Source organism: Lissotriton helveticus, chromosome 4_1, assembly GCF_964261635.1.
Source record: "Lissotriton helveticus chromosome 4_1, aLisHel1.1, whole genome shotgun sequence".
Taxonomy (NCBI): domain Eukaryota; kingdom Metazoa; phylum Chordata; class Amphibia; order Caudata; family Salamandridae; genus Lissotriton; species Lissotriton helveticus.
The window spans coordinates 1,884,525,703-1,884,552,815 of record NC_136063.1 but is presented as its reverse complement, the minus strand read 5'-3'; the positions used below and the strand labels follow the sequence as shown (position 1 = coordinate 1,884,552,815).

General features: G+C 40.9%; 1 protein-coding gene across 1 annotated transcript in view; it reads left to right on the top strand.

Moving 5' to 3' along the window:
• Positions 1-27,113, top strand: part of LOC144829412 (sodium- and chloride-dependent neutral and basic amino acid transporter B(0+)-like) — a 361,697-nt gene that overhangs the window by 227,844 nt on the left and 106,740 nt on the right. Inside the window, exon 10 of the mRNA XM_078688535.1 lies at positions 22,672-22,790. Within this exon, the coding sequence (XP_078544661.1) occupies positions 22,672-22,790 (119 nt within the window). The remainder of the gene's footprint in view (positions 1-22,671; positions 22,791-27,113) is intronic.

The following is a 27,113-nucleotide window of genomic DNA, read 5'->3' as shown; positions in this document are numbered from 1 at the left end:
GCTAAGTGTAGACCTTAGGAGACTGAAGCAAGATGGAAACTGGTTTCAGCCCAGAGAGTCCGAAAACGAAACCGAAAGTACCTCGGGGGCACAAGACAACCTCCACCGTCCGTTGTTGTTCAATTACCACCTGGGCACTTCGGGGACCAGAGTCCCAGGCTGCTCCCCGGTGTAGGCCGTCAACTTTTCAAATGGAGTAAGTCCGGTTCCCGGCATCCAAATCAAATTCGGAAAAGAGCATTTAGGTCAGCAGGGTCCGATCTTCAATAAACCGTCATCTGTGGCAGGATTAGTGAGAGGATATATGCGGGAGGCGGCGAGGGTCTCGGGAGCTCTGAGCTCACGTGACAATCTTAGATGCGCACTAAGCTCCTCCTCCAGCCAATCTATTCTTACTGTCTCTTGCACCAAAAGCAATCATTTTAAAATCCTATAATATTTTATGTTACACATCATATATAGACTACACAAATGGGGCCTTAGAGAAACTTCCAAATGCTTTTAGTTGCCACTGTATAGAAGCAGATATGACCCATTACCTACTAGCGGTCGCCAGTAGGTAGTTATAGTGAGGACCTATTTTCCATAGGAAATCTGCAACATTCTATTTGCAATGACTTTGGCGCCAGTTGAAAATCTTAGCAAAATTTTCAAAACTCGTGGGGCGCTCCGGTCTGTTCCTATCCTGAAAGTTTGGGGGTGATTCGTCAAGTGCGGGCCAGGAAAAAAGGGGGGGTCCCAAAACGTGTTTTCCCCATGCAATTTCACATAGGAACCTTTAGTCGCAGCTACAGCCGGAACTGCTCAACAGAATTACACCAAATGTGGCAAAGTGGTAGTCCTTGGTTCAGACTCATGCCATTTTGTTAAATGGTGTAAATATCTAGATATCTGGGTGGGACCTAATGACACAGCTCATCGTGAGATCTGATTGGCTGTCAGCACTTCATCCAAGAAGTGTTGGCAGCCATCTTGGCACCAATATACATGATAGCACCTCATTAAAAAGCATTGCAGTTAATAGAAGGTTTTAAGACTTTAGTTACATTATAAATCATTTGTTGATGGTACCATACTCATTTTAGGAATTGTAGTGTGTTCTAAGGTGATTTTACCATGTGAAAAAGCCTTCTGCTGGTATATCTTCAATCATGTTTGAGAGAAAATTATTTTCTCATGCTTTTCCCACAGAGGTTTGGAAGGTAATCTATAAGCTAAACTGAGAACATATTTTCTGTAAATTCACATTATCGTTCTCAGTCATGTGAGAATGAAGTCTGACATTCTCAGTAAAACATGTACAGCCAACATGGGCAGAGACCATCAGTTGATTCCTTTGTGTTCTACTGCAGCTTCCCAGAGAGTTCTAAAGAACAACTAGAGTGCTAACAGCCTTACTTATGACAAACGTATAGCACATCTGAAGCCATCTTCATTGGAATAAAGTGGTAACTCTTAAAACATTTAATTTAAAAAGGAACAAAATGAGGGGGTTCATTTTGCCATAGAAAGTATGATTAGTGCTGCACTGCAGAAAGAAAAATTAGGGCACATTTTGAGTGACTTCTCAAATCCTCTTGTATTTCATAAAACAAATTCTAACATGCAGACTGAAACATGCACTTTGAATACCAGCAGCAGACTTCCCTGGTGAGCAGTATCTTTTCTACAGTGATCTAATGAGCATCTAGAGTGCTAACATTCAGAATTCATGGCAAATTTGTGACACATCTGTAGGCCTTCTTGATGGAACCAAAGTAAACAACTGAAAGTATTTCCTACTGAGGAAACTGTAGTAAATGAGGGAATTAGGAAACTTCATAACAAATAATGGCCACCAGAGACAAAAGAGCCCAAATGTAGCACAAATATCAACCAGATGAAGCCCAAGTACAGCCCAATGACAGAATGTCCCAGAGTGTTCTAAAGAACAACTAGAGCGCTAACAGTCTTACTTATGACAAAAGTATGGAACACCTGAAGCCCTCTTGATTGGAATAAAGTGGTAACACTTAAAACATTTAATTTGCAAAGGAACAAAATGAGGGGCTTCACTTTGCCATAAAAATTATGTTTAGTGCTGCAGAAAGAAAAATTAGGGCACATTTTGTCTTCTCAAATCCTCTTCTATTTCATTGAAAAATTCTAACATGCAGACTGAAACATGCACTTTGAATACCAGCAGCAGACTTCCCTGGTGAGCAGTAGCTTTACTACAGTGATCTAATGAGCAACTAGAGTGCTAACATTCAGAATTCATGGCAAATGTGTTACACATTTGAATGCCTTTTTGATGGGACCAAATTAAAAAAACTGAAAACATTTCCTACTGAGGAGACTGTACTAAATGAGAAAATTAGGAAACTTCATAACAAATAAGTCTCCCAAAATGGCCACCAGAGACAAAAGAGCCCAGATGTAGCACAAATATCACCCAGATGGAGCCCAAGTATAGCCCAATGACAGAATGTTCCAGAGTGTTCTAAAGAACAACGAGAGAGCTAACAGTCTTACTTATGACAAAAGTATGGAACACCTGAAGCTATCTTGATTGGAATAAAGTGGTAACACTCAAAAAAAATTATTTGCAAAGGAACAACATGAGGGGCTTCATTTTGCCCTATAAATTATGATTAGTGCTGCAGAAAGAAAAAGTAGAGCACATTTTGAGTGACTTCTCAAATCCTCTTCTATTTCATTAAAAAATTCTAACATGCAGACTGAGACATGCACTTTGAATACTAGCAGCAGACTTTCCTGGTGAGCAGTAGCTTTACTACAGTGATCTAATGAGCAACTAGAGTGCTAACATTCAGAATTCATGGCAAATGTGTGACACATCTGAATGCCTTTTTGATGGAATCAAAGTAAAAAACTGAAAGTATTTCCTACTGAGGAGACTGTAGTAAATGAGGAAATTAGGAAACTTCATAACAAATAAGTCTCCCAGATGTGGGTCTCGTGCTCTCCATGCCACTGGAGTCAAGCGTCTCGTACCGTAATGCGCATGTGTCGCGAATGCGCGGGAGCAGGAGTTGCGGACTGGTCGCACACCAATCGCGCATATCACATAATATTAAATGTATATGATGTAACTGAAAAACACGCAGCTGTCGCACACCGTACGCTGATCCTTCACGACTTTTCTGAAATGGCGGCTAGAATCCGCACACCCACTGTGATGTGTACGCTTTGGGTTGCGACTCAAAAAAAATGAGAATTTTTTTAAAAGAAAATAATATAAATATATTTAAAGAAAAAAATCAACAAAAAAATTAAACAATATTTCTGTTTGATTTTTGATTTGTTTTTGCAATTTTCAGAAAAATATATAATGCTATTTAATGAATAAAATATTTATAAATACACAGTTAAAAAACTGTAGAAAATGAGTACAAAAAACAGGTATAACCACTATCAAACATATAAATTAGCATTTAAAAAAGCTTTGAAATTTACTGAAAAAACGGTAGGTTTCAGAGACGTTATAGTTAGAAATCAGCATTTAAAAAACTTCAGAAATTCACAGAAGAAACCATAGGTTTCAGGGCTGTTATAGTTAGCTGGACATTTCACTCGTAAAAAACATAGAAATTCCTCCGTTATAGTTAGTTCTGCTAATCATAACTCGCACGCCCGCAATGCACTGCTGATGATGTCACATATTATATCATTCATGACATGGTCAGTGAAATCACTGATGACATCTCAAATGACATCACTGATGACATCATCCACGTGACAATCTGATACACCTCATCATACACTAGTATAACCTTTCATCACTCACTGTAAAATACAGAGTACCATATTTGAAACCATTGACACACCAATACCAGTTACTACATACCCACTCACTGATTCCTAAGTCTACACACACAACTACCCATTCAACAGAATCACTTATACTTGCAGTCACTAATTAATAGAACACTATCAAATGCACTTATACACATATATAGACATTGGCACATCAGCAGTCATCTTAGTCAGTTATGCAGTCATCCTACTCACTCATGAAAAAAAAATCACACTTACATTTACTCACTTACACAAAAAATTCAAAATAAGCTTTATTCGATATTCACAAAGTAATATCATATAAGCATACATAATTATAACTATTATAAAAAGAGATAACATTTCAGTTTAAAATCATCAATTACATAGTTAAAAATAAATTTAAAATTCAGAAGTAAAAGAGGACAAAGGTCAATATGGAAAAAACTACATCACTATCACACAGGCCATTCTAAGGATCTCCTAAACTTAATCAATAGTTTTAAAAACTGTTCCATTGTGGATATCACCTCTCTGTCTTCAAGTTCTTGTAACCGCTCAAAAGCACTTTTGCAGGATCTGAGACCCCAACTCTTGAGTAGGGGTTTCAGTAGGGCTTTCCTCAGTGACATGTAATATCTACAAAATAGAATAGTATGGATATTAGATTGTATTGACATGTCATCACATGGGCATTGACAAAGAATCTGAGTCCAATCATTGCATGTAGGAAATGTTACAAGTCTAAAAAAGGAACCCAGTCTGAATCTGGTAAGTAGCATCCTCGAATAACATGAGAAATCTGAAGTGAGATATAATTGTAGACCCTTATGGGATGTCACCCTTTGGTATGCCTGGATGTTTTTATTTTGTTTTTGCTTATTCCATCTGATTGTTTCCAGGTGGGCCATTAGGGTCTTTCTTAAGAATTTCCTTGGGACATTTTCCAGTGAGACAGGGTCCGAAAACCACTCCGGACGGCCAATTTCCTCAAAAAAGTTCTCAACATAAGCCAACCATTTAGAATGGTTTGCATGGTTGACCCCCTCCAATTTTAAAATATCTAGTATCACTTCTCTATTCAGAGATGTCTCGGGGGTGGACCAGATTTTGTGCCAGAGAAGAAGAGGCTCAGTTTTTATTATGTCCGATATGTACGGGAGGTCCAGTTCAATGTGCATCATATACACAGAGGTTGCTTTTGTGGAGGCCAAAAGGTACCTTAGAAATTGATTTTCCACTGTTTGTATCAATGAAATGTTTTTGTCAATTCCCCAAAGGCCAGCGCCATAAATGGCAGTTGAAACACATTTCGCTTTGTATATAGTTATTAGTTGTTTGACCGGCCTGCCTCCTATTTTTCCCGCAAAGTCTCGAACCCCGCCAATGGCTCGGATAAACGCGAGTTTCCTCTTATCAACAGCCGATTGCCACGAAACTTTTCTATGTAGGCAAATGCCCAAGTATGTAAAAGCCTCCACAGTCTCCAGTTTTTGGCCCTCGATGAAAACAGGGCATGGGATTTTTTTGTGCTTTTTGTTACATAACATTGTGTGAGTTTTTCCTATGTTTACTTTCAGGCCCCTGTCATTCATGAAGGCAGAAAATGCGGTGACAGCTTTTTGTAAACCCACTCTTGTCTGGGAGAGAATTGCCGCATCATCTGCATATAGCAGAATTGGGATAGATTGACCGGCTATTTTTGGGAAGTCACATTCGATGTTTTTAAGATGTTCGCCTATGGCATTTATATAGAGCGAGAAAAGCAGGGGAGCTAAGATGCACCCCTGCCTAACCCCTCTGCCAATGCCAAAACGCGGCGAGCACTCTCCCCTCGGGCCAAATCTAACTCTGGCTCCTGCGTCTCTGTACAGGGCCTTGATAAAAAGGAGGATTGATGGATCTATCCCCAATTGTTTTAAAGTATCCCATAGTTGGTCATGCAGGACGCAATCGAATGCTGAGGTTAAATCTATGTACGTTATGTACAGGCTTCGCTTCTTGATGTTGACATATTTGGACATGATCAGGTGTAAATTGAGGGTCTGTTCTGTTGTTCCTCTACCTGACCGGAAACCATATTGTAAGGTCGATAGAATATTCTCGGCTTCGTCCATTCAGTTATTCGTTTCAAGATGATGCGCCCAACAATCTTCATTAACGTGTCGAGCAGGGATATGGGTCTATAGCATGATGGAGAATGCCTATCTCCTTTTTTGAAAATAGGTATTACTATCGCCTCGGCCCATGTTGGAAGAAGATCCTGAGTATTTAGAGAGTTCAAAACAGAGGTCAGATTAGGAGCCCAAAATTCTATTTCTGCCTTATACACATCTGCTGGGATGGCATCCGGCCCTGGTGCCTTCCCAGAAGGACTTTCCCTGATTGCCAGTTCTACCTCCTCATACGAAAATACAATTTTGCTATGGCTCTCCCAGGATGTATTTATAAATGTTTGAGAAATGAGTTCTGGTGTAAGATTGTTTAGGGATGTGGGATTACTGTATAGTTCTTTAAAATGGGTAGCCCACACCTCACCATTAATTGCCATATCCAAACTCCTCGTGGGCATTTTTACCCACGGCAAAGGAGTGTTAATAAGTTTCCAAAAAGCTGACATGTCCCTGTTTTCAGATGTTGTCACCAAATTATGCCATGCTTCCGCTTTGAGAGCCTTTTTTCTATTTTTAATGGCTAAACGGTACTGGATTCTAGCCTGGCGTATTTCTGTGAGTGATTTGGGTATAGCGTGCAGCAAGTTCTTTAAAGACTTTACAGCCATGGAGCATTTTCTATCAAACCAGCCTTTAGAGGCAATAGGGCCTGATTTAAACTGTTGCGTCAATAGTTCTTTTAAAGTAGCCTGTATCTTAATAAAGGCATTGCGAATAGCCTTGGGGTTATCATTATTAGAGAGACAAGTATATATCTCCTCTCTCCTCTTATTGACTAGATTTTTCAAGAGGTTGTTTGGGTTGATTTTATCCCACTTGACAGAGTATCCATTTATAGCCCCCATTTTAATTGGTTGTTCGTAGTTTACCTTTCGGCTACTTTGAGTGGTAGTTGGAGAAGGTAGTTCGACAGTTACAGACAAAAGATAATGATCACTATAAGGGTGGTCGAGAGTGTCCCAGCAAACTATTAACGGGGCATGGTTTTTTGAGCATAGTATAAAGTCTATGAGAGAGTTCATTCCTCTACCATGAAACGTTGATTTGAAAGATCTTGGGATGTAAAGTAACTCATTTGCAAAATATAAATTAAACGAGGTCAAAAAACTATTTAGCCGATCCCCTGTTTTTGAGTGTTGGAAATGACTGAAGGTAGGATCTTCAGAGTACATCTCATTTCTTTCATAAGGATCACAGGCATCTTTCATTGTGTTTTGGCAGATGTGACAATTGAAATCGCCCATAAACACTATTGCGCACTCTCCCCCAGAGATTTCTTTGAAAGTTAGCAGGGCTTGTTGTAAATCGTCCACGGCTTTCTCCATCTGTTCTGAGGTCATATTATTATAAAAATGTACTATTAGCAATAGGAAGGATGGAGCTACGTCCATTACAATTATTTGGAAAGATTCCTTAAGTAACGTTTTTCTGATCCTATTGCCAACTGCAATGCTAATATACGTGCAGAGTCCCCCTTTATGTCTGCCCTGATTGCTCACGGTCGCCGGTGAGTGGAATGTCTGAAAGCCCTGAAGGTGAATAGGGGAAAACACCCAGGTTTCCTGGAAACACAGGATAGAATAATGATTAACCACGTCTAACCAGTCTGGTAATGTAATTTTCGAGGCAAGCCCGGCCAGGTTCCATGAAAGGATCTGCAATTTGGTTGTTTTATCCCTATCTCCCTTTTGGATAACATGTGTATTTTCAATAGGTTTTGATGCTAATCTTGGTGCCCTTTTAGTTTTACTCCGCTCGTTGATTTTTTCTTTTTTTCTTGACCTGTTAAATAAAGGGTTTGTATCAGGGCCGTCCACCGGATAGTCTTGGCTGGGTGAGATATCGATATTTATACTCACAAGTTTCCTGTTACCTTGATTTTTTTCTTTGGTTGCAGAGAGTCATTCCACTTCATCAAGACCATAGAGTGGCTCATAATAATTGTGGCAGGCAAGGTTCCAGGACGGGGTTATAGAAGAAGGAGCTTCAGCATATCCCACCAAGTTATGTTGTGGTGTCGGGAATCGCAAATAACCATTATAAGGATGGAATGCCTGATCCCTTACTCCATACGTTGGACGATATTTGGCGAGGGTTGGTCTTCTTGGCTGTTCCAATGAGAATTTGTCAAAATAAGTTTTGGTTTGGTATGGCTTTGGGGGCATTAAGGCTTCAGGATAAAAGTACGCCAAGGGTTTTGATGATATTGGTCCCCTGCTGAAACCAGAGAACCAATCTGTTATATGTGTAATAACTCTTGGATCTTTGAAGGTGACAATTACTACGTCACCCTCTATATCTTTAGGGCGAATTCCAACCCATTTTGTTCTTCTTACCATTTTTATATCACCATTTATGTGCGGAGGTAAAGGTCTGTTTTCACTAAGCCAAAAAATCACCTTGTTTTTTAGGCTTTGGTGGTTTTCATAAGCGTCTGTAGCAGATAGTGGTTGGACCCCCGTTAGTACTATAACATTCTGTAATGCAGCAGGGGGTAAATCGACATACCTTTCACGTGGCTGTTTTTTATGTGGGGCGGCAGACTTGATGTTATCTGGGGTGGATGGTGTATTGCCCATTTTTGCAGAAGCTATAAGGGAGTTTATTTGTGCCGTTTGCGCCTGGGTGTTTTGAGGCGCTTTTGTGGGGGGAATTAGATTTTGATTTGCTGCCCTCATCTTTGTTGAATCTGTTTGTTGGATTGTTTTTTGTGTTGAAGATCTCCTGTCATTCGTAGTTTTTTGGGCCGGAATCATTTTTTCTTTATTGGATATTTTCTCTCCACCAATAGAAGTTGTAGGATCTATTGTGGCCATAGTAGTTTTTGTTATGTTATTGATTGCGTCTCCCTTCTTTAAATTTGACACAACGTCTTGATCCCTTTTACCTGGTTGGTTTTGCGCAAAGGTTCCCAAAAGGGTATCCACCTGACTACCTACTCTCGTCACTCTCTCGAGTATTGGAATTAACAGGGCCTTAAAAAGATGTTCCATTGCATCCACAAAATCTTTAATTGAAGGAGGGACACATGAAGTGAATGTTTCCCGAGATGAGGTGCATGTGTCTTCTACTATTTGTAACAGCTCCTTGGTAAGTAGGTCCTTGGCAGGTTTTTGAGTTTTACGAGCCGGTTTTACTGGGGCTCTTTTTCGGCGTTTTTGGGGAGGTGATCGAATAATAACCTGTTTCTTTTTAGGTTGATTTATGGCATGTGAAGGTTTATCTAACCTTAGTACAAGGGGTGGAGGTTGAAACATCGTTAACTTTTGGGTCTCCGAAGATGGGGGGACTTCTATTATGTCAGGTGCAACAAACTCCGCGATTTTTGGCAGATTTGGAGTGACAAGATCGATAAGATCTGTAGATGGAGTAATTGTGTTAATAGCTGAATTTAAAGGGGATAGGACAGGAACACAATTTTGGGGGGAAAAATAGGATTGAAACAGTAAAGGAACATTATCCGTATTTAATGGATCATCATCAGAATTTTCCACGGTTGAATTTAATGGATGAGGCTCTAGGGTAAGTGTGAGACCTGGGTGGTGTGTGGAGTTTTTAAGTAGCTCTACGGATTGTCGCCGTGCAATACGGCGCTCTACCAGGGCTAGGTCTCTATCTATTTCGGCGGTTGCTTTGAAGAAGAATTTGTCCAGGGGTCCCAGAATAGAGGTGCCATCTGCATTTACTTGGGCATCAGTACCCGATTTCGCCATGATCGTACGTCGATGAGGTGTGTACATCTAGTACCGAAGCAAATGGGGTGGCCCAGCCCGGCCTGGTATGGCCTTGGAGGGCCGTAGAGGGCCCGCCCTTTGCCCGGGCTTAGCCCGGCGCTCCGGCGCGCTCCCGCGACGCGGGTGGGGCTGTGCAATTTTATGCGCCGATAGTCGCACTCTGTGGACCCGCCTTCCTTCCTGGTGACAGGGCAGCTGGGAAGGGTAGTTGTTTCCCTCTCGGTCCCCCCGTCTCGGCGGCTGTTCCAAGAACAGGGACAGCGGCGGAGGGAGACCGGCGCGGTACACCCGCAGGGGCTCCGCCTCCAGCAGCACCACGCTAGGCGGCTCGTGCAGTTCTCTGGTTCACTGGTGAGTCTGAATCCTCACTGACCTTTGTGATAGTTTCCCCGCTCCACCGATGGGGCTGTGCAATTTTATGCGCCGGTAGTCGCGCTCTGTGGACCCGCCTTCCTTCCTGGTGACAGTGCAGCTGGGAAGGGTAGTTGTTTCCCTCTCGGTCCCCCCCTCTCGGCGGCTGTTCCAAGAACAGGGACAGCGGCGGAGGGAGACCGGCGCGGTACACCCGCAGGGGCTCCGCCTCCAGCAGCACCACGCTAGGCGGCTCGTGCAGTTCTCTGGTTCACTGGTGAGTCTGAATCCTCACTGACCGTTGTGATAGTTTCCCCCTCTCACTTACACAATTATACACACAACACCTCATTTATTCAAACACATAGTAACTCATAGTTAATATGTTAAAAAATCACCATTACAATTATACACTCATTCATATGGTTACTCTCACAATCACTGACTCTTACATATACTTATTTATATACACCAACGTTTACATACAATGCCTTTTATTTTTTTACTTTGTCGAAGATGTACAACTAAAGCATATATTCACTCACCAACACACATATAAATACACTCAGTCAACCAAACAACTGTTTCCACACGCACTCTTAAACCTATACATCTAGTCAATCAACCATTCACACATCTATGCATAGAGTTACACACACCCCATCCAACCACACACAAACTCTGTGTCCTATATAAATACTCACCCAACTAATCAATAACTAATATACACACTCATGTAGTTAGTGACCAACTGATGCAGCATGTTATACAACAACAGAGACGGTGATGCACACATTCACATAGTTTAGTTACTTATCCATGTATTAAGTGAGACACTTTTAATTACTCACTTAAACAGACAGTCAGACAGCTACTAAATCCTCCATCCAGACCGTTATAAATCCACTCAATCTTCAGTAAAGATTGGTATATACATAATACATATTTAAATTTCAAACTAAACCACATTCACTGGATGATGTCATCAGTGATGTCATCAGTGATGTCATTTGAGATGTCATCAGTGATGTCACTGACCATGTCATGAATGATTTAAGATGTGACATCATCAGCAGTGCATTGCGGGTGCGCGAGTTATAGTTAGCAGAACTAACTATAACAGAGAAATTTCTATGGTTTTGTACGAGTGAAATGTCCAGCTAATTATAACACCCCTGAAACCTATGTTTTTTTCTGTGAATATATATATATGCTTTGTATCCTATTACTTTGCCTTATTGGACTGACGCGCGCTCCCAATACAATTATTTAATGAAGGTGAATATTCTCTGGGAACCTAAGTTGATCCTAATAAGTCACTCTGTCAGAATTCCCAATTTTAAGTCAGGGATCTTCTTTTTTGCTATTACTGTTGCAAAGTTAGGTGTTGCACGTGCCTGGCTACAAGAGGAAGCCCCGGATTTTAAAGCCTAGTGGATGGCATTCATATCTCTTTGTGGTTTAGAAATGTCAAATAATCAAAACGATCCACGTCGGCGTAAACTCAAAAGAATTTGGGACCCTGCAATAGAGTGACTCAGCACACTTATTCCTTGTTAAGCTACTGAAATTGTATGACAAAATATTACTGTCTTTGAATTGATTTGTTTTAAGGATGCATCTGAGCTAATAAATGTGTACAAGGCATTTAAATATCTTATTTTTACGGCTATATATGTTTGATACTTTTAAAGTTAAAATAAATCAAAAAAAGTTGTAAGCATTAAAATAATAGTACAACAGAATTTTGTTATGTACATAAACATTATATGTGGTCCCCCGCTTTCCTATGCTCTTCAGCACAAAATAATTTCATTAGACATTGTATTTTTGTTGTGACTGGTGAATTCATTGCTGTCAGTGGGCTCTCGAGGTGGTCATGTGGGTGCACCCACCGCAGTAAATGTTCAACCACAATGGATAGATTTCAGGATATAAGCTCTTAAATTGTATGTACATTGTGGACTCCATGGCAGATGCTGTCATTCTACTTCATCTACCCCTATGAACAAGATGGAAAATGGTTGGGCCCTAAATTTATGCCTAGACTCCAAAAGCAAGAACTATGTCTTACCCAGACATTGAACACCTGACCAGCTGTCACCAATGACCTCGAAAGTGGAACTCAGTAATACCATACATGATAACAGTGAATACCTTTGGGTGGGATCTTTGTTGTTTTACTTTTAAACGGTCTTCCCAAGTTTTAAGACCTTGGGATTTTTAAACTGTTTTGATTTGTGTGCTGGCATGTCATGGGCTAAATGTTCAGCCATGGACCAAATGTTCCTCAACAAGACCCCTTACACAAGCCTGAATAACTTGCAAGGCAAAGTCGTCACAATAGACACAATGATTTCCGAGGATCCCAGAGTCATCCCAAATTAGTTCACCCATTGGGTTAACAATGAGACAAATCTAGGGCTCAGCACATATGAGATATCAAAATCTCTAGTCTTCTAAACTCTGCAAGTTGCTGACACATTCAGGTTACCATTGTAGATCCTAATTTTAACTGTTCTAGTTCCTACCTGTTAAAAGTAAATGTCATTTTTGAAGTTAAATCACTGATTAGATGCTGAGGGGCATAAATATGAGTGCTTTGCCTCATGCTTGCACAAACTACTAAGTCATATTTATGAAGCCACGCAAAGCCACTTTGCGTGACTTTGAATGCCTTCTAAAATATGGAGTAAAGCAACGTAGCGCAAATCGCTGAGTTACATTGCTCTGCGCAAGGGAGGCATTACAGGGGTGGTGCGTTGGGCGTTCCCATGCGAATCCAATGCTTTTTGGTGCATTCCCAGATTTACCAAACCTGGTAATGCATCAAAAAGATTCGCCTCCCCCGTTGAGGCGTAATGAGGAGAATTATGTTTATTTCTCAGCGTTTTTTCCTCTATCTATGGATTGTTTTTGTGCTGGAAGGAAAGGTGCCCTTTCCTGCACAAAAACAATCCTGCCTACAACACAGGCACCCCTGCCTGCGTTGGCGCTAGGCCGCCAAAACGGCCCCAGCACGGGGGGAAGGACAGGGATGTGCCAAATTGGACAATACAGCGTACCCTGCCCTTTTTCCTGTGGTGCAGGGCAGCGCAGCAGGTTAACTTGTTGCACTGTCCTGCACCACAATTCCTGTAAATGCGCCCCTGTATTAATTAAGTGTTATTTACTCTTATGCTCTATCTGAGTTTGCAAACTCTACCACCTCCTACGGTAAAGCTGACAGCCTGCGCTCACTACCTAGATAAAGTGAAGTGCCCAAAGGGGTTAAAGTGGCATACCAATTAAAGAGTGCATCATTGATTTACCTTGGAAACTAGTAGTAGACAACAGTACAATTAGGAAAATCCCAGGTAATTGGCGACTGCTGCAGCACCTCATGAAAATGCTTCATATAGCCATTTTTGGAAAGTTAAAAGAAGGAACATATTTGGTATGTTTCAGTCTAGTATTTATTTTTTAAAACGTATTAAAGGCACAGTATTACAAACAATGCAGACCTTCGGAAGCATTTTACTCTTAATGTGAAACTCAATTGTCAATAAAGCAAAATGCAGGAGAGGTCATATAGTTATGCTTAACTATGCTATATCTATAACGCATTTGCAGAGGATTAAGTATGTGTTTTTCACATTTGCATTTAAGTAAAGCATTGCTGCTTGCTCTCAGTTATGGCAAGAAAATGCTCATTGATGGTATGGTGCTTGATACTGTAAGCACAGTTCTTTCTGCGTTATTTATTCCACTGACTGATAGTTACCACGTGGAGTTGTTTTATCTTCTTTTCACCCATCACCAGTGTTGGCACTTGACTCCTTGCTTTCACCTAGGCACTCTTTCTGTGTAATATTGATTTTCTACTGTAGCTACCTATACATCAAGATTCTGGGCCCAGGCCTAGATTCAGCATGGGCCAGACCTGGGTGAGGTATTTACCACACACGGAAGGTAATTGTTATCAAAGTGTAAGTTAATTATAAGATTTGGAAAATTCTTCATACTCGAAGTTTTCCACTTGGAAATGAGGCTTGGCAGATATGGAGAGTCACTGTTTAACACACTGAATTCAACTGGTTTTGCCTTTTTTCCAGCCATTTTCCTCTGAGAATTTTCAGCATGTTTAGCGTGCAGAAACCTGTCAAAAGGATAACAGAGGGTGTGATAGCTATTACACAACTTCTGCTTGAAGAAAAAAAATTCAACCCCCAGCTCATAATCAGGACCATAATTCTGAATATTATACTTAAGCGTTTTTTCTTATCACATTCAGCATTAAGAGATATCAAGAAGGGCTACTACTCACGTGCAAGCTGAGGCTCAAGTGTGAATTGAATCCCAAGAGAAACCAAACCAGTGCAGCCACTTCCTTTTCCACCTCTTTCCTTCCATATCAACAAACTAATTTTGTCAACTGGGCAACCATAACCCACTTTTACACGAACCTCCCAGTGCTACCACACTGTCTTGGTATCCATTCCTAGAAACAATTATAATGAAAAACTCATTAACATTCCTGGAGGGATTCTACAAGACTTCATACTCTCATCCTTACTCCATTTCCATCATAGTTATGAAATATTTCATATTACACCACTCACATTTAATGCACACCACATATAAATCACCATGCCAACGTAACGCCATAATTTAGTTGAACCACAGGAGGAATTATACTTTTCTCTGTGGCTGTGTAGAGAAATGAAAAAAATCAATGACATGGATTGTGTTTGTTTAAAGCTTTTATGAATGTATAGATGAGGTATTTATATACTACACACTTAGCCAAACAGCTGAGAAGCACTGTACAAGACAAACATACAGTTAACATGAGATTGGGACAGTGACTGATTCCTAAGAAAAAAAGAAGACTGTCAGTGTGTGGCATCTTTTAAAGAGATGTGTCTTCTGCTTATTCCTAAACTGGAGTGAGGATAGAACAGTGGCTACAAAATGCATAGATGGAAATGACCTGTCAGCTTGCCTTTGCTTTTCTGCACGTCTTCACCTCCAATATTTTTGTGTCCTGGGTGTTGGTGTGTCAAAAGCCAGCAGAGATTGTGAGTTTATCGGCCAGATAGGCTGGCGTGCTGCTAAGTAAACTCAGATCACACACATAATTAGGTTTAAAATAGAATTCCTTCAACTTTTACTTGCTGCAACCATCCACAGCTTTCGATATGTTTTTCAGTCAACCCTCTACCTCAAATGCGTTTGCACCAGAACTGTGGGAATCATAATGAAGGTGGAGACGGCGCAATGGCAGTCCTTTGTTCTAGCTGTTCAGGAATTCTTCTATTTCCTGATCCATACTTTAATGAAGTTTGTCACAAAATTAAACACAATACAGACAACCTTGCATGAAATGGATCTATACAGAAGCCAGTTGCAGGAAAAACGTGGTGTAATCTATTAGATGGTCACAATTCCAGTCCACAGTCACAGTGGGCAGGGCCAGTAAGCACTCCACATGAGGTGAGATGCAATTCTCCCAGCAGTGATACCAAAGAAGAACTTGGTGTCAAGATAAGGACGTCATAAATTCTGCATAATACCACAATTATCAAGTAAAATGAAATAGTCCCTACAGTAAGAAATTAAACAGAGGTACAATATCAGCAAGTCAAGGATCATATTGTCATAATGGAAAGAAAAAATCTGCAATCTGAGCATGATTAAACAAAAGACTTACAAGATAAATCTCACACAATGAAGATATGATTGTCAAGTTGCAAAACAACCTGGAATGATCAGACTGACAAGCTCGCCTAGAAAATAATGAGTTAATAGATGAGGTTATGAAAACTAGATAAAAGCTAAAACATGTTCAGCACAGCAAAGACAACGCCCTCCAGAAGCAAAACATTGCAGAAGCACGGAGCATATTGAAAATCTAGGGCAAAACAAGTATTTTCTACCATTAAATAGCCCACGTGAAAAATAGTTATTCATATAAGAACACAGTACCCCAGGCAATAAGTGGCTCAAAAAAAGGGAAAAAGAAAAAACTTGCAATTACAGTGCAGAAAGGAGAGTGCTTCCTATATCAGAGTACTGAGGCAAGCAAAGAAACAAATATCAACTCATACTAGAGGACAACACATCTTCAAGTCAGCTGGCTACTAGCCAAAGAAAATGTTCGAACAAAATTCAATATGCAACTATTTAATCAGCAAGAACAGTGAAATACAAAAACAATTGTAGAGACCCTCGTGATCGGATGATCCATACAAGGGCCACTGATCTGCAACTGCAGACTCAGGTTTTTAGGCACAAGCGTAGATTTGTCAAGCCTGCTGCCAGGGAACGACCAAATCTGTAAACATGTACACAGAAATGGGAAAATCATAAAGTCCTGCACATAATAACAGAAGTGCACACTGTCCACTATGACAAAATCCGTTAAAGTCAGCATCTATGTGACAACATACACTTTAATAAAAATATATATATAACATTTTCAAGTATATTGAAGGAATCTATGCCAGATCTGCACCCTCTAAGACCAACCAGTGCAAAGCACGTGCTTGTTGGAAGTCGTTATCACTTACCGCCACCCCTAAATGCTGGAGGTGGGAGTCCCCGACCCCTCGCTTTAACGTTAAGCTATGAAAGGACACCGTCTGAGATAACCCTGCTCACCACCTTAGTAGCTTGGCACGAGCAGCCAGGCATATCTCCAAGGCACAAGTGTACAGTATGTGCAACCACAGTAACCCAATGTCACCACAAATAGTCTCCACAAAAGTTTTTATAAAATTAGTATAATCTTTATATAATAAATTATTCGATAGAACCACACGATACAAAATTAACATTTAAGAATGGGTAGTATTCTTTCTGTTGGGTTGGTAGGTTCTAATTCCACTCAAAACAAGAGAAGGGGAGTGGGTCAAATACTCATCTACCCCAAATCTCCTCATATAACATGCTAACACCAAGAGGGGTAGAGAGAAAAAAGGTGATTAACATGCAGTGGCACAAATTGTGTTTTTGGAAACTGACCTCACTCACACACAAATGTGTGTGACATGCTTCATCATCGGGTCTGCTTACAAAACACCCTGGCGTAGCCATGCACAGGATGGAGCATAGGGAGGGGGAAGACAAACAACATAGAAATAAATCAAATTGGTAACTGTGTGTGCTACAACCAGCGACTGGAGACAGTGATAGAAAAAATGCAGCGAAGAAAGTGATTAAAACTGGCTCATGGGTGCCCTATCAGATATCTTTATTCTAGGGTCCCAAGGCCAGGATTAAAATCATGAAGGATGGGCATGTTATAGAGAAGGCTAGGTCCTCAAATCACCCCAGCATAAACTGCCAGTGTCAACATGTTTCGACCGTCTTCATGTACCCCCAAAAGAGGGTCACGTCGGTCTTCCTCAGGACTTCTACCAGTCCCAGTCAGTCTCCCTACATTACCTTAATCTGGTCAGTTGCCGAGGTTCAAGGACTAAAAAGATCCAAGCGAGTGGAGGCAATTCCCCTGACACAGGATACAAGTACTGTAAAGATACAACATACATATGTGTGTCACGGGGAGTAGGATAAATACTGGTAATTATCATAATAATATCCAATCAATCAATCAATCAATCATAGCATTTGTAAAGCGCACTACATACCCATGAGGATCTCAAGGCGCTGGGGTGGGGTGGGGGGAACACTGCTACTGTTCGAAGAGCCAGGTCTTGAGGAGTACCCTGAAATTACGTGTCAACAAAATACCCCCACCCCCTGTAATTTAAAGGGCATCAAACTGATGGCTCTATATGTCTGACTGACCTCCAACTCTTTCCAAGGACCGGGTCATCTATATAATTATCACACCCCTCCTAGTATACCCATCTGCGATATGACCCTGTGAGTCCCAGGTATTCGTAATAGTTGCTGTCATGCATTAAAAATAACTCTACAACTACTCATTGTCGAAAAAAGCATCCTCATAAACATTTTAAACGGGGGAATGGCTCAATCCCTAACCCCCAGCCTGCACTCACCGAGTTTATCAAATTGGTGAACTCGAAATGGCGGCGAGCAGGGAGAACCCCTAAGAACACAACCTATATCAGAGAAACATAGTGCGCATCAGTAGTCAAATACCTGTAGCGTACCATGTTTTGGGTCCAACACTGTAATCAGAGAACAAGAAAACCTCCCAGCTATAACCCCCTTACTGTTCCGAAGGGAGTTCACTCACATCAGGCCTGCTTCCTCACCGCTTCGTAGTGCAGTGAGAAGACGCCGACCCGGGCAATATGTATTCTCCTTCCGCATACACCCACTGAGGTCACGTGGGGCGCGTATGCGTAGGAGTCGCAACGCTTGTAGTCCGATTCCCTTCTCACCATAAACAAAGAAAAGGAAAGAGGGAAGCGTTTCTACTAAGGAATCTGATCCCATTCCACATATAATCTTTATAAATTAAAAGATTAGCGGGTGGTTACACTGCACGCCACTCCCACAAAATTACTTCAAATAAAAGCAAACGGGGACCCACCCTCCTGTCCCTGGAGGCGCTGCTCTCACGCTCTGTCACAGAACAGATTGAGCTCAACACGTCAGTCAAACATATCTCCCACAGCTATCAATACGGGAGTACAGTCTCCCTGAGTTTGAACTGACACTGCCACTACAGCACAAGTCATGTATGGGCCAATTTCCGAGGGCAATCCCTCCTCCTCCAGGCCCCCTTATCTCAGTCTCAACCCCGAGAGGATAAACCGGGTTAACATTCCAGATGTGGCTAGCGATGCAAGACTATACCAAAAGTCCCTGTCCCTCACCAAAAGAAAATGTTATCACAAGTGGACACATAACTGGGCGGAACTCCATGTATTGGCAGTAAGATTAGTCAGAACACAAACATGTATTGTCTCCATGCCAATCCCCCTGTATAAAGATGTACCACTCCTCAGTAACAGAAAAGGGTTGGAAGGTTTATCTCGAGGGGGCATCCACGGGATATCATCTTTAAGCCCTACAATGTGGCTTTTCAAACGATAAACCCATTTTTGTTCTCTCAATAAAAGGGCTCTATTTTTGTCCCCCATATAAGAATTCAACAGCAGTTTTTCAATGACGGACCACCTGAGCTCTTCTGTGGTATGCTTAAATTCCAAGTAGTGTGCAGTCAGTTTTGTATTAGACCTCGCACATCTAATAGTACTTCGATGCTCCATAATTCGGGTCTTCACTTTACGGCTTGTCATCCCGACATACTGCTTGTGGCATGGACACGCAATCAGGTAAATTACCCCTTCAGAATTACAGTTAGTATGGGATCTTTGTTCCCAGGGGTACGCCAAACCAACGTCAATGCACTTCGTATTGCTTGTCAGGTGGCACACACTACATGAACCACACTGTGTGTGTCCACTCACCGGAGGTAGACCAGTCAGTGTGTTTACTACCCTGTGTTGCATGATCCTAGGTCTGGTATGGACCAATAGATCTTTCAGATTCTGACTGTGTTTGAATTAGAATAGTTGCTTTTCCTCACTCAAATCATTTAAATTCAAGATTCTCCAATTCTTGAGGACAGTCCGTTTGATCACCAGAATATGGGCTTCTATGGGAATTCACAAGGGCATATTATCAAGCCCATTATCGCCGCTTTAGCGGCAATTTCCTGCCGCTAAAGTGGCGATAATTTTAACGCCGTTTCTTGACAATATGCCCCTTTGTCTGTTAAACTAGGTATGGTAAGTAGGTAAGATACAGTTACAGTAGATATGGAATTTTATAGTAGGCGGTATGGAAGGTTAGTTATGGAAAGCAGGTACAGTGGATAAGTAGGTATAGTGGGTAAGCTTTATTGGTATAGTAGATCTGATAGTAGATGTCATAGGTAAATGTGGTAGGTTAGTATGGGAGGTAAAGCATTATAGATTTTGCTGGGTAGGTATGATAGAAGAAATTCTCAGATTATTAGACAAGAGACAAAACAGAAACTCTTATAATATTGGACCTGCCTGTTGTTTTAACACAGTAGACCACTATATTCGTTTCCAGGCAATCTAAACTTTCAAGGGAATGAAGGTCACATCACCTTCCTGGATTACATTATTTCCTTGCAATCCTACTAAACAGATTTATTTGATGAAGTCCACTTCAGACTTGGCTATTCAATGCATATCTCCATCCCTTTTCAGATATGAAGAAACTTGGGATTCAATTCAGAGGTATGCTTACAGATGCCACTCAAGTCCTGGTCAGTCTCCAAAAAAACAATCTCAGCACTGACAACACCTCATGACCCATTTCTATTAAAGAATTGATAACATTAAATAATTTCTGCTTATAAAATCTAAAACTGAAGTTCTAATGCTCTGTAACCTGAGTCAGTTTGGATTCAAATGGAGAGAATAATTAGGGGATAATCTCGGTGCATAGCAAAAACCCTGGCTTTAGTCTTTGATTAAAAAAAAAAAAAAAATTCTTCCCAAGAGAATGCATTGACAATGATTGCACGCTTCCACCTGACCCTTAGAATATCCCCGGGTGCTAGACGGAATCCAGAAGATTTAAAAAAAATCATTGCTCTCGCATACTGGTATGTGGCAAAGTGCAGCTCTACATTGACTTCCTGTCACCGCGCAAGTGATGATGGAGCCGCTTATAATCGCAGATGCGTCAGCATGAGTTTTTTCATGACTGTGTTTGTGCCCTCAAATGAGAAGTCCAACAATAATCAGAGGCACCAGTGTGCAGATCTCTCGTCTGCACCCTCAACTTTGACCCCAGCACCCTTTGACCCAAACACCCAAAAATGTCCTGGAATGCCCACTCCAGGCATTCCAGGACATTTGTGGGTGTTTGGTAACACAATGTCAATTCACATTCCCAGATTGCCTTTGGGTTTATAAGACCACACTCCTCGCAGGACTCAGTGCCGTTCACTGAACCCAAACACCAGAGGCAAACCTTCTGGGGGTCTCTCTCGACATGTGTTGATACCCTGCAGTTTTAGGAGGTAAAGTTCTTCCCCCGTACACTGGAAAAAAGAAGAATTTTGAGGAGCGTGAGCCCACCGATGGGAATATAGGAGCAATGCTGTTTTAAATTTTACAGATCCAGTTTGATTCCTGGGGATGCTCTAAAGGTGAGGATTCTGCGGCTAGAAGTATCCATCAGGAAGGCTGAATTTTTCTAGATCTTTATCATGGCACATTCTGCCCTGTGGCATCATCACAACCACTTCATTTCAGGAAGGAAGTGATAACTATTCTTTACCACCAAGCCTTACCTGAGAAACTCCTTTAAGATCTGTTTGGCTCCTCCTTCACTGCTCTAGATCTCTCTCGACTGGCTGTCCCCTCCCTGTTCTTTCTTGGGTTCTGGACTCCTCCTTCGATTGGAAATACTTTTCTCCTCCCTTTCTGGTTCTGAAATGTCCCGTCTAGACTGAATATGTAATCTGGCCCTTTTTACACTGCTTTCTTCCTGTGGCTGTGGTTCCTTGCATTGCTCCATCCTCTCAAGTCTCCTCCCTTATCATCACTTTGAAATGGGCCTTGGCATACAGTGCTTTAGAAATCACCTAAATAAATTAATAGGCATATGGTATTGAATGCTACACATGGTAGGTTTGACATCTTTCTTTTAAGCATTGCTAATGAAAAGCCAGGCACGTGCTATTATTAATAAACCCCACTTTTTCCTCATAGGTAAGTGGCTTATTATATCTGATTTTGTCAAATGTTTATGGTTGTTGCATAAATGAAAAGTAGGAAATCTAAAATGCGTAATCATGTAGGTGAAGAAAAATAATGTTTATTTATAGAATTGCACGTAGGTGCTATTCAGTAATAATAATGCTAATAATCATCTTCATCAACATTTAATAAAGGGCCCTCTACTGGACAGATTGCAGAAGTAGAGTTACATTGTGGTCTCAGAAGAAGTGCGTTACAAAATTGAGGCAAAAGATGACTTTGCTTTGTGAACTGTACAGCAAAGTATTCCTTTGCAGATACTTTTGACAAAGGGCCGGTATTTCCATTACTCTTTATGTGTGCAGCACATCGTTTCATTTTGATCAAGTATTGTGAATCCACGAGGACATCAAAATGAAATAAAGGAAAGCGCGAGGCCGATTAGTGAATAGCAGTATTTCTTTCATTTTAGGACAGGCTTAGGCATCTAAAAGCAAGCAGCAAACTAATTTATCAGCAAGGAGAATGCTGTTGCACCAGGAAATTAATTACAGCAAAAACACTGACTGGGTATCAATTCAAGTTACATGCCTGCCATGTTGTATCTGCAATTTAACAGACAGACAACTTGATGCCATCAAATCTAAAGCAATCACAAAAAGGACAATGTAGCCATCCTCAAAATGTCGGCCTTGAAACACAGTCTAACCAAGCAAAGTCAAACCTCGCAAAACACATTAAAGACAATGGCTGAAGAGGGTTGAACCAAACCACACTCTCACTATATATACTTTGCTTTTCATATTTTTGATGTGTTGATGACCAGCTTCCGCAGTATTGCAAAAGCTATCGATAACAACACCTAAAAAAGGCGAGAACTTGGGCATGTTGGCATCTATCACTGCACTGCATGTATATGGCACCATTTCATGCTTTCCTTGGTTTAATTTATGAATGTTCAACCTACAGAAACAATAACAACAGCCATACAAGACGCCTATCCACACGTGATGAAAAAAATGAGAATACCCATCACTGCCGGCATCTGCGTTGTTTTATTTTTACTTGGTCTTCCCTGTTGCACACAGGTATGGTTTTCTCTATCCATTTATGTGAATATTATATATCTTAGTATAAAACTAAGGGGCATATATCAAGAACGGAGTTAAAAATTATCGCCGGTTGCCACTAAAGCTGCGACAATGGGCTTGATAATATGCCCTTGTAAATTCCCATAGAAGCCCATGTTCTGGTGTGAACATAGGCTGGTATTGGAATTCTCCAGGACATATTATCAAGCCCATTATCGCCGTTTAACGGCAGTTTTCTGCCGCTAAACTGGCGATATTTGTAACGCCGTTCTTGATAATATGCCCCCAAATGTGTGCCACTACTGTCCAAAGTCAAACTATTTACTGAACTTTCAAAGCCAACTTTCATTGGAGGATTGAAGCTAAATGCACAATTTTAAAGGTTGCACACATTTAAACAGTAACCGAATGCTATGACTTTTTGAATGTGGCTTGGAAGGCTGGTGTTTTAGGTAATTAAATATAAATTCTGACTTTGTATTTTTTAACCAAGGTTTGCACTATCATGTATTTTATTTTATGATTTATTCTTGCTAAATCTTCTGCAGACCTTGTGACACTGGATGTACTAAAATGTGTGTCTTGTTTTCTAAAACCAACTCTTTGGGAATCATGGGGCATATTATCAAGACAGGCGATACAATTATCGCCGTTTTAGCGGCCGAAAACTGCTGCTAAAACGGCGATAATGTGCTTGATAATATGCTCTATGGAATTCCAATTGAAGCCCATGTTAAATGTGAAGGACATTGTATCGCCTGTCTTGATAATATGCCCCCATGTTTGCCAGACTTGTTTTTGCAGCACCGCTATGAACTGAAAAGACTAATGATGATGTGGTGGGCTGCATTTAGAAGAGAAAAAACAGAAGGTTATGTATGTAACAGCTAGTGTCATGCTTTAAAATTGATACACTTACAGAAAAAAACAGGAGGTTATGTATGTAACAGCCAGTGTCATGCTTGAAAATTGAAACACCTACAGAAAAAAAACAGGAGGTTATGTATGTAACAGCCAGTGAAAAATGCTTGAAAATTGATACACTTACAGAAAATCTTCCTCCTCGGTCCTCCATAATGGAACATCTCACAAATGTCCACTTGGTTCCTATTCAGAAAAAAGGTTGTTTTAAAACTCTATGCTTTGCCTACAAATATTAATATAAGTAAGATCCTACCTCTCTCAAAAAGGAACTCTACTTTCACTCTCCAGCGTGTGCCATTCACTTGACCTGTCATTTCCAGGAAAGTTTCCCCAGCATTTGGCACAACAGGTTTGAGGGCACGCTTTTCCCTACTGCTGTTTTTCAGGATTCACCCTCTCTCTCCGTGCCAGGACACCCTGATTGAGTAGCGGATGGTGCTTTACAAATCTACATAACATAATGTCAACAAAGAAACTGCTGCTTCATAATGAAAACGAGTATAGGTCTGTAAATGAGCATTTGCCGTCGATGCAGGACTCCGTGTATATAGCAAAAGTGATACAGGTGAATTGTTTTCTGTTTATTCCCTGTACAAAGTCACAAACCCATTGTAAAGTAACAGGGTTTGCGATCGCACAATGGCTTTTTTCTGTGTAGAAACATTATGCGAGTCGAATTTTTTTGTTTACAAAAGGGGCTTTATACTGCACTTATATAGCGCATGGCTACCCTTAGGCATCCCAGCGCTGTAGTACACCATCTTCTTTAATTTCCATACTTTCCACCCTACTATCATCGGGGCATATTATCAAAGAACGGCGTTACATTTATCGCCCTTAAGAATTCCAATAGAAGCCCATGGGGCATATTATCAAGCAAGGCGTTAACATTATCGCCGTTTTAGCGGCCGAAAACTGCCACTAGAACGGTGATAATGGGCTTGATAATACACCGTAGAGAATTCCCTTAAAAGCCCATGTTCACACCAGAACATGGGCTTCTATGAGAATTCACAAGGGCATATTATCAAGCCCATTATCGCCGCTTTAGCGGCAGTTTTCTGCTGCTAAAGCGGCGATAATGTTAACGCCGTTTCTTGATAATATGCCCCAATGTTCTGCTGTGAACATGGGCATCTATTGGAATTCTCAAGGGCATATTATCAAGCCCATTATCGCCGCTTTAGTGGCAGTTTTCTGCCGCTAAAGCGGCGATAATTTTAACTCCGGGGCATATTACCAAGGGCCTTATCGCCGCTTTAGCGGGAATTTTTCCCGCTAAAGCGGCGATAATTTAATCGCCCTATTACCTAGCTGTCGCTAACACCAGTTAGTGACAGCTAATAGGAGATAGCGAGCTTCTGGGGGCCCACTTTGCATGTCAGCGATATATATCGCTAATGACATCTAAAGTGGGCGTGCCAAGATGTTAGCAACTGGAAACAGTCGCTAACATCGCTAACTCCTAAGCTAAGCTAAGCGTGATTATCTGCAAAAGCTAACGCCTGCCCAGAGCAGTTCTTAGCCATGTTATCCAATGGAAGGTGGATAACATGGCTAAGAGCATTGTCACGATAATGCATGAATATCGCTGATTTTTCAGCGATATTCATGCATTTCCCACGATTTTTACCGCTTTTGAGATAAACCTTGATAATATCAAGGTATCTCAGCGGTAAAAATCATCAGAGCGCGGCGTTATTATTATTCCCGCTAACCAATCTTAGCGATAATTATCGCTATTGCTTGGTAATATGCCCCTCAATTCCTTATTAATATGCCCCATCAATATTAGTGTACACCTTTCTGTTCAGTTTTTGAGCCTCCTTTATGGACTCTGTTTGTCAGTCCCGACGCCTCAGGGCGTTCAGAGCGGTACACCAGTTGTGGATGGGCAGCGGGGTCGCAGTAGCCACCATCTTTGCGTTGCAAATGCCCAGTAGCCTTTCCCTCAACAAACTGCCCTGCTAAATGCCCCACATGTCAACACCATAATTAAGCCCATAAAAAAAGCCTAAAGGAACCATCACAATTCCATTGGAATGAAAAGGCTCGGGGCGCTAGTATCCTCGGTGTTCTTTCTGTACAATATGCCGAGCGAAAGTGAACCACCACACAACCTTCCGGGCCAGGGACACGTCTCACCATACGAACGCCATCCAGCAGGTGGTGAAACCTTCCAGTTCAGGGGCTCTTCCAGCGACTCACGTTTTGCTCAACTCGTGCCATCCCGGATGATGCCCCACCCCCTTTAAAACAATCACCAACGGAGTCGCTTCAGGTGGCAGATGGAGGTGGGGATCTGAGCTGTTGTCTAAGTTTCCTAAACTTCCTGCTCTTTGGTGAACATGCTGTACTCCCCACAAATTATTATTTGAAAGTAAAGTTTGAGTACCTTATTAGGGGGTCCACTTGTTCCTAACAGATCCACGGCTATCATGGCCTAGTGTGATCGAGTCCAAAAACGTCGCTTCTACAACAGGGTAGCTGCCGCAATTATATAGATGGACGCTAGATGGTAGTATTGAATAGCTTAAGTTAATAGCAATAAAGTCAAATGAAAAAGAATCTTCACTCCCGTAGTGGCCTGCAATGGCGTGCATGTCTAAAATTATGACAGTGAGAAACCCAGGAGCCGACGCTAATCAGGGTCGGATTGCGATCACAATTAGGCCCGGGGAGTCGCAAAAAAGTGGCACCGCTCCCCTTCCTGAAAACACTCTTTGCACACATTTTTAGAGAAATGTTTGGTAAATTATTGAGCATTTCTTTTTAATTTCAAATTATTTTATTGATTTAAATTTCTAAGCTTACAGAACCAGTAACATTGGTGAATACTAGAAGAATCACATTTTGGCCTGGTGGGCAAGGTGAAACAAAGGCTGTACAGCAACAACACCTGATGAGTGTTCCGTTTCGTACACTGACAGAATATTGAGACTAAAATATCTTGATACAGATAAATTGTGTCAAAAATATTGATCACAAAAATATAGTTTTCCCATTCATATAATGGTAGGTACAAATATATTGAAAAAACGATTGATGTACACACATATTGAAACAATATATGAAATAATATTGTTTTAAAAAAAATATATATATATAAATATATAGAGTAAATACAGTAAATATAGAATATTTTAACATATGAAATTAATATAATACAATCTTATTTAAACAGACACACACATATAGATCAGTGTGTATGTTTATATATACACACACATAATATAAAACAATTAAAAAAAATAACTTATAATCTATATTTAAATTTTCTAATATTTTTAAGACTACCAGTATAACTATATATATATCTCCACCAAATGCAGGAGCCCAATTTGGAATGAGGCCACACAGAGGTAAAGTTATGTTATGTTATGTTATGTTAATTTA